The sequence below is a fragment of the Pseudophryne corroboree genome, chromosome 5 (assembly GCF_028390025.1).
Source record: "Pseudophryne corroboree isolate aPseCor3 chromosome 5, aPseCor3.hap2, whole genome shotgun sequence".
NCBI classification, from domain to species: domain Eukaryota; kingdom Metazoa; phylum Chordata; class Amphibia; order Anura; family Myobatrachidae; genus Pseudophryne; species Pseudophryne corroboree.
In genome coordinates, this window is record NC_086448.1 from 209,323,232 (window position 1) to 209,337,141 (window position 13,910).

At 43.6% G+C, this 13,910-nt stretch overlaps 1 protein-coding gene across 21 annotated transcripts in view; it reads left to right on the forward strand.

Annotated features, from left to right (window-relative positions):
* The window catches only part of SVIL (supervillin), a 381,188-nt gene that overhangs the window by 308,266 nt on the left and 59,012 nt on the right, over positions 1 to 13,910 (forward strand). For 8 of the 21 annotated variants that reach the window (XM_063922042.1, XM_063922039.1, XM_063922044.1 and 5 more), the window contains 4 exons: positions 7,138 to 7,185; positions 7,635 to 7,712; positions 8,668 to 8,736; positions 12,939 to 13,089. In XM_063922042.1, the coding sequence (XP_063778112.1) occupies positions 7,138 to 7,185; positions 7,635 to 7,712; positions 8,668 to 8,736; positions 12,939 to 13,089 (346 nt within the window). The remainder of the gene's footprint in view (positions 1 to 7,137; positions 7,186 to 7,634; positions 7,713 to 8,667; positions 8,737 to 12,938; positions 13,090 to 13,910) is intronic. The other 13 variants (XM_063922055.1, XM_063922056.1, XM_063922061.1 and 10 more) reach the window with 8 other exon arrangements.

Here is a 13,910-nt window from a genome sequence, read left to right on the forward strand (position 1 = left end):
AGTTATTTTTGGAAGAAAATTGACAGGGCCGAAATTTGAACCTTAATGGACCCCAATTTCAGGCCCATAGACACTCCTGTTTGCAGGAAATGTAGGAATCGACCCAGTTGAATTTCCTCCGTCGGGCCTTACTGGCCTCGCACCACGCAACATATTTTCGCCAAATGCGGTGATAATGTTTTGCGGTTACATCCTTCCTGGCTTTGATCAGGATAGGGATGACCTCATCCGGAATGCCTTTTTTCCTTCAGGATCCGGCGTTCAACCGCCATGCCGTCAAACGCAGTCGCGGTAAGTCTTGGAACAGACAGGGTCCTTGCTGAAGCAGGTCCCTTCTTAGAGGTAGAGGCCACGGATCCTCCGTGAGCATCTTTTGAAGTTCCGGTTACCAAGTCCTTCTTGGCCAATCCGGAGCCACGAATATAGTGCTTACTCCTCTCCATCTTATCAATCTCAGTACCTTGGGTATGAGAGGCAGATGAGGGAACACATACACTGACTGGTACACCCACGGTGTTACCAGAGCGTCTACAGCTATTGCCTGAGGGTCCCTTGACCTGGCGCAATACCTGTCGAGTTTTTCCCAACGGTTTATAATCATGTGGAAGACTTCTGGGTGAAGTCCCCACTCTCCCGGGTGGAGGTCGTGTCTGCTGAGGAAGTCTGCTTCCCAGTTGTCCACTCCCGGAATTGCTGACAGTGCTATCACATGATTTTCCGCCCAGCGAAGAATCCTTGCAGCTTCTGCCATTGCCCTCCTGCTTCTTGTGCCACCCTGTCTGTTTACGTGGGTGACTGCCGTGATGTTGTCCGACTGGATCAACACCGGCTGACCTTGAAGCAGAGGTCTTGCTAAGCTTAGAGCATTGTAAATGGCCCTTAGCTTCAGGATATTTATGTGAAGTGATGTCTCCAGGCTTGACCATAAGCCCTGGAAATTCCTTCCCTGTGTGACTGCTCCCCAGCCTCGCAGGCTGGCATCCGTGGTCACCAGGACCCAGTCCTGAATGCCGAATCTGCGGCCCTCTAGAAGATGAGCACTCTGCAACCACCACAGGAGGGACACCCTTGTTCTTGGTGACAGGGTTATCCGCTGATGCATCTGAAGATGCGACCCGGACCATTTGTCCAGCAGGTCCCACTGGAAAGTTCTTGCGTGGAATCTGCCGAATGGGATTGCTTCGTAGGAAGCCACCATTTTACCCAGAACCCTTGTGCATTGATGCACTGAGACTTGGCTCGGTTTTAGGAGGTTCCTGACTAGCTCGGATAACTCCCTGGCTTTCTCCTCCGGGAGAAACACCTTTTTCTGGACTGTGTCCAGGATCATCCCTAGGAACAGAAGACGAGTCGTCGGAACCAGCTGCGATTTTGGAATATTGAGAATCCAATCGTGCTGCCGCAACACTACCTGAGATAGTGCTACACCGACCTCCAACTGTTCCCTGGATCTTACCCTTATCAGGGAATCGTCCAAGTAAGGGATAACTAAAATTCCCTTCCTTCGAAGGAATATCATCATTTCGGCCATTACCTTGGTAAAGACCCGGGGTGCCGTGGACCATCCATACGGCAGCGTCTGAACTGATAGTGACAGTTCTGTACCATAAACCTGAGGTACCCTTGGTGAGAAGGGTAAATTTGGACATGAAGGTAAGCATCCTTGATGTCCCGAGACATCATGTAGTCCCCTTCTTCCAGGTTCGCAATCACTGCTCTGAGTGACTCAATCTTGAATTTGAACCTCTGTATGTAAGTGTTAAAAGATTTTAGATTTAGAATCGGTCTCACCGAGCCGTCCGGCTTCGGTACCACAACAGTGTGGAATAATACCCCGTTCCCTGTTGCAGGAGGGGTACCTTGATTATCACCTGCTGGGAATACAGCTTGTGAATGGCTTCCAAAACTGTCTCCCTGTCAGAAGGAGACATCGGTAAAGCCGACTTTAGGAAACGGCGAGGGGGAGACGTCTCGAATTCCAATTTGTACCCCTGAGATATCACCTGAAGGATCCAGGGGTCTACTTGCGAGTGAGCCCACTGCGCGCTGAAATTCATTGAGACGGGCCCCCCACCGTGCCTGATTCTGCTTGTAAAGCCCCAGCGTCATACTGAGGGCTTGGCAGAGGCGGGAGAGGGTTTCTGTTCCTGGGAACTGGCTGATTTCTGCAGCCTTTTTCCTCTCCCTCTGTCACGGGGCAGAAATGAGGAACCTTTTGCCCGCTTGTCCACGAAAAGACTGCGCCTGATAATACGGCGTCTTCTCATGTTGAGAGGCGACCTGGGGTACAAACGTGGATTTCCCAGCTGTTGCCGTGGCCAACAGGTCTGAAAGACCGACCCCAAATAACTCCTCCCCTTAATAAGGCAATATTTCCAAATGCCAGTTGAAAACCGCATCACCTGACCACTGTCGTGTCCATAACCCTCTACTGGTAGAAATGGACAACGCACTTAGACTTGATGCCAGTCGGCAAATATTCCGCTGTGCATCACGCATATATAGAAATGCATCTTTTAAATGCTCTATAGGCAAAAATATACTGTCCCTATCTAGGGATCAATATTTTCAGTCAGGGAATCCGACCACGCCAACCCAGCACTGCACATCCAGGCTGAGGCGATTGCTGGTCGCAGTATAACACCAGTATGTGTGTAAATACATTTTAGGATACCCTCCTGCTTTCTATCAGCAGGATCCTTAAGGGCGGCCATCTCAGGAGAGGGTAGAGCCCTTACAAGCGTGTGAGCGCTTTATCCACCCTAGGGGGTGTTTCCCAACGCACCCTAACCTCTGGCGGGAAAGGATATAATGCCAATAACATTTTAGAAATTATCAGTTGTTATCGGGGGAAACCCACGCATCATCACACACCTCATTTAATTTCTCAGATTCAGGAAAACTACAGGTAGTTTTTCCTCACCGAACATAATACCCCTTTTTGGTGGTACTCGTATTATCAGAAATGTGTAAAACATTTTTCATTGCCTCAATCATGTAACGTGTGGCCCTACTGGAAGTCACATTTTGTCTCTTCACCGTCAACACTGGAGTCAGTATCCGTGTCGGCGTCTATATCTGCCATCTGAGGTAACGGGCGCTTTAGAGCCCCTGACGGCCTATGAGACGTCTGGACAGGCACAAGCTGAGTAGCCGGCTGTCTCATGTCAACCACTGTCTTTTATACAGAGCTGACACTGTCACGTAATTCCTTCCAACAGTTCATCCACTCAGGTGTCGACCCCCTAGGGGGTGACATCACTATTACAGGCAATCTGCTCCGTCTCCACATCATTTTTCTCCTCATACATGTCGACACAAACGTACCGACATACAGCACACACACAGGGAATGCTCTGATAGAGGACAGGACCCCACTAGCCCTTTGGGGAGACAGAGGGAGAGTTTGCCAGCACACACCAGAGCGCTATATATATACAGGGATAACCTTATATAAGTGTTTTTCCCCTTATAGCTGCTGTATCTTTAATACTGCGCGTAATTAGTGCCCCCCCTCTCTTTTTTAACCCTTTCTGTAGTGTAGTGACTGCAGGGGAGAGCCAGGGAGCTTCCCTCCAACGGAGCTGTGAGGGAAAATGGCGCCAGTGTGCTGAGGAGATAGGCTCCGCCCCCTTATCGGCGGCCTTATCTCCCGTTTTTCTATGTATTCTGGCAGGGGTTAAATGCATCCATATAGCTTAGGAGCTATATGTGATGTATTTTTTGCCATCTAAGGTATTTTTATTGCGTCTCAGGGCGCCCCCCCCCCCAGCGCCCTGCACCCTCAGTGACCGGAGTGTGAAGTGTGCTGAGAGCAATGGCGCACAGCTGCGGTGCTGTGCGCTACCTTATTGAAGAAAGGACGTCTTCTGCCGCCGATTTTCCGGACCTCTTCTGCTCTTCTGGCTCTGTAAGGGGGACGGCGGCGCGGCTCTGGGACCCATCTATGGCTGGGCCTGTGATCGTCCCTCTGGAGCTAATGTCCAGTAGCCTAAGAAGCCCAATCCACTCTGCACGCAGGTGAGTTCGCTTCTTCTCCCCTTAGTCCCTCGATGCAGTGAGCCTGTTGCCAGCAGGACTCACTGAAAATAAAAAACCTAATTTAAACTTTTACTCTAAGCAGCTCAGGAGAGCCACCTAGATTGCACCCTTCTCGTTCGGGCACAAAAATCTAACTGAGGCTTGGAGGAGGGTCATAGGGGGAGGAGCCAGTGCACACCAGCTAGTCCTAAAGCTTTTACTTTTGTGCCCAGTCTCCTGCGGAGCCGCTATTCCCCATGGTCCTTTCGGAGTTCCCAGCATCCACTAGGACGTCAGAGAAAGTAAATATTTATACTGATCTGAAAACCTTTTTGGTGTATGAATTAAATATAAATGTAAACCCAAACAATCCCATTGAAATAATGAATTCTTCAGCAACAAATGCTCTTAAAATTAACGGACGACTTTTTTCTTTGCTGCTCCACATTTCACAGCTTTTGGTAGACTCCGTTCTCATGTAGCTATAATTATGTTTCTCTACCTTTTTAGCTTGGTCACTGTAATAATTGATTGCTTTTTTGTAAGTTTCGTTTTACTTGGTAAACAACTTTGCTGGTTGTACAGTAGAATTACAGTTCTAGGATTTTATACTCCTCTAATCTTTAATTGGAGCAATATAGATGTGTCTTCATAAACCGTGCTGAAGTGACTCCAAATGGCCCCCTCAACGTGCCAAGTCCCGTGTTAACTGGCTGTGCCGAGTTTCTATTGCCTTCAAAATGTTTCTTCACATAATTAAAATAGCCAGTAACACTACATAGCCAGCATAGACTGACCACTGGGGCTTTCTGTACATCTGAGTGTTAGAGTTTGACTCTGTGTAATAACGGGGTATGGGTCGTTGGGTTGACATTGTCATTAGGTCGACATGTACTAAGTCGACAGGTCAAAAGGTCGACGTGTTTTTTTTTTTTGTTTTGCTGTTTTTGGCGCCGTTTTCTTCATAAAGTGACGGGGGAACCCCAATTAGTGTACCGTGTCCCCTCGCAAGGCTCGCTTTGCTCGCCATGCTTCGGGCAAGGTGCCTCGTGCCGGTACGGTTTCACTCGGCACAGGTTACCGTTCCAATCGTAGTCCACGTGCATCGTTAAGTATGAAAAAATCAAAAAAATTAAGAAAAATGTGAAAAACTCATGTTAACCTAGTACATGTCGACCTAATGACCATGTTGACCTAAGCTGTGTCGACTTAACGACCGTATCCCGTAATAAGGGGCTCTGATACGAGCAGCGGTGGCTTTTCCTCACGCCAAGTTCTGTTGTGCTTCATCTGTTACTCTGTACGTGTGTTATACCATTTCCTATGTGATCAAAGCCGCAGCCTAGCTTACCTGGACATTTGTGGAGTCGCTTTCTCACCCAGTCTGAGCAGAAGTGTATTTTGTTAAACGGACTGTTCTTAAATTCTGTGGAACAATTGGGCTCGTACATGCTGCAGCCAAATACACTGTTGGGGAACAGTCCAGAAAGTGCTTCTGCACCGCTGGTTATTATTATTATACTTTATTTATATTACACCACAAGGGATCCGCAGCGCTCAAATACAGAGCACATAAATAAAAGAAAAATCAAAACGGGACAATAGTGACTTACAGTTGAAGACAGTATAGGACAAGTACAGGGCAAATAACACTGACCTAAATATCAGAGTGGCAGAAAACTGCGGGATTAGGTGCCGTCGAGGATGGTTATGCCCCCCTTATGTTGCGGGAAGCTGTGTGCACACTTATCTTCCAAACATATGCTCTGGGAAACCGGGGTAAGTAACCAGATTTCACCTGCAGTCTATTTTAAATGCAGCATCTGGATTAGTTTTATCTCACAAAGTGACTATCAAGTGCTCCTCGGCTTGCAGTTCCTACCTCTGTTACTGTATTTTACCTCATCTAACATGTAATTCTTTTACAAATATATAATTCTTCATACAACCAAACTGCACTAACAGAAACCTATTCACTAGTCTGAAAATATCTCACGCTGTCCCTCTACTTTGTCCCTGGCCTGCAACTCTCGTTTACCCTCATTCCTTGTTCGCATTCTCCTTTTCCATTGACAGCAGCCACTCGGGGATTCTCTCTCTTGTACAAGGCTGTGCCCTAACTTCCAAATCTGAAAATGTCACTTTTTAGTCAAGGTTATCAAATTTCCAAACCATCACCACAACACAGCTCACATAACATACTCAGGCAACCGACTGACACCCCAAATCGTCATTGCTGTGTGTAAGTCCTTTTTCTCTTTTGCAGTATGACTGGACCAATATGGAAACTGTGACCTTTGACCTCATGTATTTTATTTATTATTGATAATTAGCTTGTGAGCAGGTTCCTCTTACATCTTTTGAAGAATGTCAATTCTCAGTGATGTCTGCAAATTGCCATCATAACGCCACGGGGTTAATAAAAACACCAGCACTCGGCAGACATCAACCTGTATAAATGAATCCAAGAAAATATTGGCTATAGTTTTACTGGAGATTTGCACAGCCAATTATCACAACTGCACTTGGAAGAGTATTAGAGTATTCAACCCCCCCCCCCCCCCCCCCCCCCCCCCCCAGTCTGCCTGTTAATATGCAGTGTTTGTATACAGCTTGTTCCCATTGTAAACCATTGTGGGGTGTGCTAGCGCCATGTACGTAAATGAATGTTGATAATCTAAAAAACACAAAACCAATTACATTGTGATAGCTTTTCACAAAATATGGGATATACCGAAAATTTGATTTGCAATTGAATTTAGGATGTGGTGATAATAATGGCATTTTACTGAAGGTGGAAAATACATTATGAGAAGATCTTTTCTTGAGCATTTTATGCTGGTAGCGGACAGCCATGACAAAACGTGTTGTATTTTTTAATGACATAAGATTTTAAATGACTGTGCCACATGTCTGACCTATAGCAACTGTATTTGCCAGTAAGCAATAGCTCCTTCGGGGAAAAAATAAATTTAGTCAATGCCTTGTAAGTAACCCTGGATTTATAAAGCGCTATTGATAAACTTGGGTCTATCTACCTCATTAATGTGACCTCAGGAACTGGCAAGAAAGAACTTCATCCGTATCCCTCATCACCCTGTTTCCTTTAACCTGTAGGAAGAAGGAGATATTAAAGATGATTATGTCCACAATAATCAGCTGTGGGTAAGATGGACTATGCCATAGTGGCTTGGAATTAGTGTTTCTTATATTGGCTGTGTGCTGACATGCTTTGTGGAGCTTTGAGAGGTGACACCAGTGTTTGCTTAGAGTACTGTGTCATCTGCCCTGATACAATGCTTAATTGAATCATTGGCTTCTTTTTAGGGATGCCTTTATATGGTGGGGGTTCTTTACATGACCAGACTTAGGAAATTACTGGATCATTTCATACACATATCTATAGCCATTGCTTTGCCGAAGTACACTGCATGGGCCTGAGTCTTGAAAGTACTTAGTGGTGACTCAATGACTTTATTTTGTAGGCCGATGTCTTAAGCCTTGCCTGTGCTAAATACTGCCCTCTACTGCTAGCTCTCTGTTATGCAGAATTTTTATGATTTTACAACACCTTTCTCCTAATTTTCTTGCTTTGCTTCTGCTTCTGTCCTTAGGAACCTGTCTATGCTTCTATTTACTCTCCTGCTATCCCTGCTGCCTATAAATGCCAGCACTTTATTCCCATACATCAGGTGAGGAAACAGTGTGAGCCTGCTTATATAGTACAGCTTCTACACAGCAACTGTCGCCCTGTGTAACTGTAACTGAACAGGGGAAGTGGGATAGATAAAGGGGCGTTTTCATCCAAAGTCATCAAGTCTTGCAATCATTACTGCAAAATATTCTCTAATACCTGTAACTCAGAATAAAATTTTAAAAAAACAACAACAAACTTTTAGCATATGTCTAGGATGCGGACCTGAAACTTCTTGTTATGAATGCAGAAAAATAGTCTTTTGTTCCAGTTTTGTATATTCTGGTGTCTTCTGGATGAAATTATCTGTTACCGAGTTTGCGGCAGACTGAGGGTCACTGCAGTTGGGGGCGATGACTGCTGTGTTCCGTTTGAAATAGCACCCTAAATCACCTCTATTTCATAGAAAATTGGCACATTGTGGATGATGCATGCAATACAGATTGCGCTTAATTGAACTGACTCCCCAATTGCCTTTGTTTTGTGGTCAGTGCTCCATAAATGTTGCTCGTGTAAAATTAAGTGATGATGATCCTGATATGCATGGAGGCACATCTTCCTTGTATTAGGTTTTTGGAATTGTCAATATCTGAAGCCCGAATGTTTATACTACAGCCATTGTCACACAACAGTAGGACAGCTAGCAGATGTCTATGGGCTTCACATACTGGGCCTGCTTGAATTGGTACTAACCCTTTGTCTCTTACTCATTCAATCTAATGAGAACTATACTTGTTGCCTCTTCCCCACCCCAAACGGTTTGTGAGTAGCTCCGTGTTTCCTGCCTGTAACCCAGCCTGCTGAGTGCGGTGTTATGGGTACCTGAGTGGCTGTATATTTTGATATACATACTGCTCCAGGTGATGCTGTTTGGCATGTTCTCCCTATCCCAAACCTCACTTCTCTTTCTACTTTCTTATCTGTCTGTATTTATTTGTTTCTTTACTTTCAAGGTCAGTAATGATAGCATGAGAGTCTCAAGTCCGGTGATGTTTGCTGAACGTCATCCTTGGAGATGGAAGGTGAATTGAGATAAACATAGAGTAACTGGGGCACTATAATAAATCTGCATTAGTATAGTACTGTATCTGCTCCTCTGGGGTATGTACTGGGGAGATGCAGAACATTATTGGACAAGTTATGGCTCTCTTGATATGATATAGAAGTCCATGTCATACTGTGCCAGTCCACAGGAGTTGAGGAGCCAGAAGTTACCTGTGATTTTTGAAGATTAGTATAGTAACATTTACTAAGAAAGCAAAAAATCCTTCCCTTTGTCTTCTGTAGCCTAACTCATGTGAACACTTTCCTTTATATTGCTAATGTACTCTAGGCTATATTCCAACTTTCTAAAGGAACTGTAAATACCTCTGTCCTTAGCTCATTGCATATAATCCTGATCTCAGAGTGGGGTTGGCACAGGTAAATACTCTCTTGTCATTTGGAACAGATTCTGAACACACAGATTATCCCCCTTACATCTCACACACTAAGCCAGACGAGAGTAGTAAAGGTCATATGCCATGTGTCTAGACTTTACTGCAATAGGCTCATCTCCATCTGCCTTCAACCTTTGACTTGTAATATCATGGTAGAGGTGATATAATAGGCATGTTTACCTCCATTGCATTAAAATAAAGGTTTTTGAGACCGAAGTTACAGTACATATATATTCAGATGTGTACGGTTCATAGGGGCATATTGATTGATGGGCTTCCTCTAGAGTTATAGTTTATTTTATGTAGCACATATATTTTATATTCCAAATGCAATTTTATACAAACTATAGGCATGTCATGATTTTTATAATTGGCGTTGCAAGTGCCATGGGTGGATTCAGATCTGTCTTCTTAACCTCTCTACCTGAATACCACCACTCTACACTGTTCCCTTAAACTTCCTTTTAAGCTCCTTACACTCAGATAACCACCTGAGTCCTGACTGGAACAGACGGCAATGGGAAATGTGCTTAGTGGGGTTATCTGGCTGCACCAGAAAATATTTTCCACTTCATATATTGTATATTCCTATAGATTGTACACTTGTATGCAAAGCCCTCTGTCTGTCAAAATCCAGTCTTGTTTTGGTACTCCTTGTCCCCACTTTTAAAGAGCACCATATAAAAAAAAAATTTTTTTATAAATAACAACCACTCTCATGTTCCGCATCAATTGGTGTATGTAGAAATCTGGTGTAGCTTTGGGTATCTTTACCACAGACCAGCGGTCCTCACTACAGGGCCCATAGACCAAACGCAACCATACAGTACTTGGCCAGCCAGGCAGTTATTGTAGCCAAGGAGAACTGAATGCAGACTGCACACTTTATGTACACCACAAACTATAGGGCATATCTAATAACCATGCAACCTCAGCAACTAAGCTGCAACTAATAGTAACCGATCCTATACTGGATTCACAAATAAAATGAAAACACAAAACAGAATCCCGCTATCAGTTTTTTTTTTTTTTTTTTTTTGCATGGTGAGCACTGTTTGCCTGCTAACATGTCTTCTCCGCTACTAACTTCTACAGAAATGATGGCATGCTGTTAAGCATGTTCTGTCAGTATGCCATATTTGGTTAAGGATAAAGTTCTGTGTGTGTTTTTTTTTTTTTTTCTTTATTCTTTTTCATTATGAGTGTGACTTATGCCTTCCTGAAGAATTCACTGCACCGTGAATGATTGCTATGTCAATTTTCATGTACTTAAGAAAATATAGCTGGTCACAGTTGCATCTGCACAAGCCACAGGCACTTTCTGTATGAGATTCTGTCGTCTTCTTGGAATGATCAATTCTAAGGAAATTCTGGGTTCTGCAAAGAATTAATCCTAGTCCTTAGTTATTCCAGATGTTGAGGGGAGATAAGTGCAAAAGTTTTTAGAAAGCAGAAAATTAGATCTGAGGTGTAAGCTGCTAACCACAATCAACCTTTTCTTTCGTTAAGCTTTTTAAAAGTACAATTATATTTTTGATGCAAGCATTTTAGCCATAATCAAGTCTTTAAACTTTCATTAGCTATTTTTTTTACTGTTGGACTTGGCTTATTATGTTACTGTTATGCCTTGTGAGATTCTGTTGTCCTTTGTACATAATCCAGTTGGCACAAACGACTCACAATGTTGTTTACGTATGCTATACTAGAGGCGGCCATTTTGGTGGCTGAACCGTACTCATAGGAATGCAGACCATGAATTAACTGGGAGCCTCGGGAGTTGCAGGTTCTCAATAATTGACTTGCTGTATTGAGGAGCATTGGTTCAGTCTTCAAGATGGCTGCCTTAGTTGGGTATTGCTGACTGGTGTACAAATGGAGTGTGCACAGACACAATAACATATCTAAAGTATATTGAGTGGTTTCAAACACGAACATGTACATATAAAACCTTCCGTCTCCCCGTCCCCATCTAATGCTGTAAGAATGTTCAGGTCATGATGATAATTTTTCTTCTGACTGAATTTCCTCTGTGAAGTGGAACACCAGGGATACGCACGTTTCCTGTTTATAGTGCAGTCTTCTTTTGTCAGACGGAGTGCTTTAATGTCTTTGAGAGAGACATCACTGGCAGTATGGGGATGTCAGCCGCTGGTGGTGTATTAATTTGCAGCAGTGTATGTTAGAATGGGCTGAATTCTGAGTTGTTACTAATAAAGTAGACTTGCCTGTTGTAGCACAGTGGACAATGGTATTGGGTAGTGTAGTAGCACAATGGTTAGCATGCCTGCATTGCACGTTCGGGCCAGGTCTGCAGTGCTGTGGGACTGTCTGCATGTACTTTCTCTCTGCCATTTCCCCCAGGTCCTAATTATGGTAAATTGACACCGTGTGTGCTGGTCATAGGCAATATTAATTGTAAGCTCCAGCTATGTTAGTTACAAGTTATTATAAACTGCACTGGGGAAATACGGTATATTAGGAATGCTATCCTCCTAGCTGCTGGAGAAGTGATAAAGTGGAAGGTGATAACGCATCAGCTGATCAGCTCCTAACTGCCATGTCTCAGGCTGTGCTGGAAAAATGACAGGAGCTGGTTGTTTAGCTCTCTCTCTCTCTTTCTATGGTTTGATAAATCTGGGCCAATTTCACTTATTCTGAGGAGGAGAAAAAGCAGACCGATTGATGTGCGTAGCCGAGTGCTGCTAATGCGATTCAGTCCCTTTTTGTTCTAAGCTTTCTGGGGCAATCTTACTTATAACATAGGCTAAAAGGTTAGCAAACTAAACTGCATACCTAATATGGAGTATAGTCCCACTGCACAATGTACTGGCTAGTATAAAATATATTCTAGTGCTTGCTGTCCGGGTCATCCTCTACCATTTTCCACTTTAGGATCTGAGTGACACTGGTGTTGTTGACCCCCATGAAGTCTGTAAATAGAAAGTAATTGTGCGTGTCAACCGTAGCTCATATATAAGATCCTGGAACTTTTCCAATTATGTCTCTGACTGTTACTACTGATTCTTCTATGAAGACATCTTCATAGTTTATTTTGATAGTTACTATATTAGTTAAAGACTGCTACTTTGTGTACCATTATGACTTTAGCCAGGTAAGACCTGGCAATAATATATACAAATATGCACCATTGAAGGAGGCGTTCTCCACTTGCTGCTGTACATTTACTGTCTCACTGCATGCCACAAAATAGCTCATTCAATATACAGTTAGGGTGAGAATGATAAATAGTGCAACACACGTGGCAGACTAAAATACATGGAGCACACGTTCTGCAGAAATCTTACATTTGTACCATATAGAACTCCACAATACACAGTATACTGAAATGATTTCATATATCAGAAATAGAGGAGCATATCCCCCCCCCCCCCCCAAAAAAAAAAACAAAAACAAACAATATATATATATATATATATATATATATATATATATATATATATATATATATAACATCTGTGTACAGTAGTGAAGAATTGTATAATTACTGCGCACATAGACAAGTAATTGGATGAGCAGGAATAATTGTCCGTATAGAATTGGAATTCTCTGCAGCCTGTACTGCTTTGATTGGATTGGATTTCATGACTCCTGCACACAGAACGATTTCAGCTAACAGTCTAATTATACTTACATGTAATGTGTGGGGGTAGAATAAGTGTATTGTAACAATATGAGAAATTTTGCACTAAAGGGATTTTCTTTTTTTTCTTCTTTTTTTATATATATATATATATTTTTTTTTTATTCCCTCCTATCCTGTAAAGCAGAGAGCCACTGATGGCAATGGACTACACATGTCCATTGAGGAGAGGAAACAACAGATCACTGTCCGAGAAGAGGCCTGGAAGTCTAAGGCTATTGGAGCTTTCAATGACTCCACTCAGTTTACTGTTGCCGGGCGCATGGTTAAAAAAGGTTTGTGTCTTACATTGGCTTCATAATGCATGGATGTTCATGTGCTGGGAATGCAGCTGGATTCTTCACACTGCAGGCCTGGTTCAGATGCGGACGTAATGCCGTTATTAACGCATTGAGCCATTATTGACAGACTGCACATTCGTCGCGATTACACTATGCACGATCCAAGGTACTTTTGTGAGGATCAATCGCAAATGATTGGCAGGAGGAGGCAGTTTCGTGGAAGGTAACGGGGAGTGGCAGCAACGTCGCAGGCATGTCGTTTGTGGAGCGTCTCTCTACCTACATCTGCGATCTCGTATTCAGAAAACATTGCGCCAGCATCTTCATTGCCACAGCCATTCTGTGTAACCATAGAGTCACTCGGAAAGTAAATTATTGTAGGATATGAGACCATTGCGCGCGTGTGTGCAGTTGCTGTTATTAGCGAGGCCGATGTTGGGCGTCTCAATGCCTTTCTAGCCGGTCGCGGCAGCATTGGCATATTTTCACACATTATACTGTATACGGAATCACAGCTGTGATTGCTTTAGCTCATGCATCTGAATCAGGCCCTGTGTCATTAGCTTGTTCTATTAAAACAGTGATTAAAACTTGCTATTGAGACTAATGTTGACCACATGAAGATATTGAGCAGTCACCCACATAATGCTAGACGTGTGGTCCAAAACTACCGTGATGTCACTTAACGGCAAGGCTCCATTAACCCTGGAAGTGAGCTGCCCGCTTTGCCCAATTACTGTCAACATCACAATTATGACATTCTGGCGTCTTGACCCTCAGAACATTCGGAATGCCTACAAGATACACCACTCGCC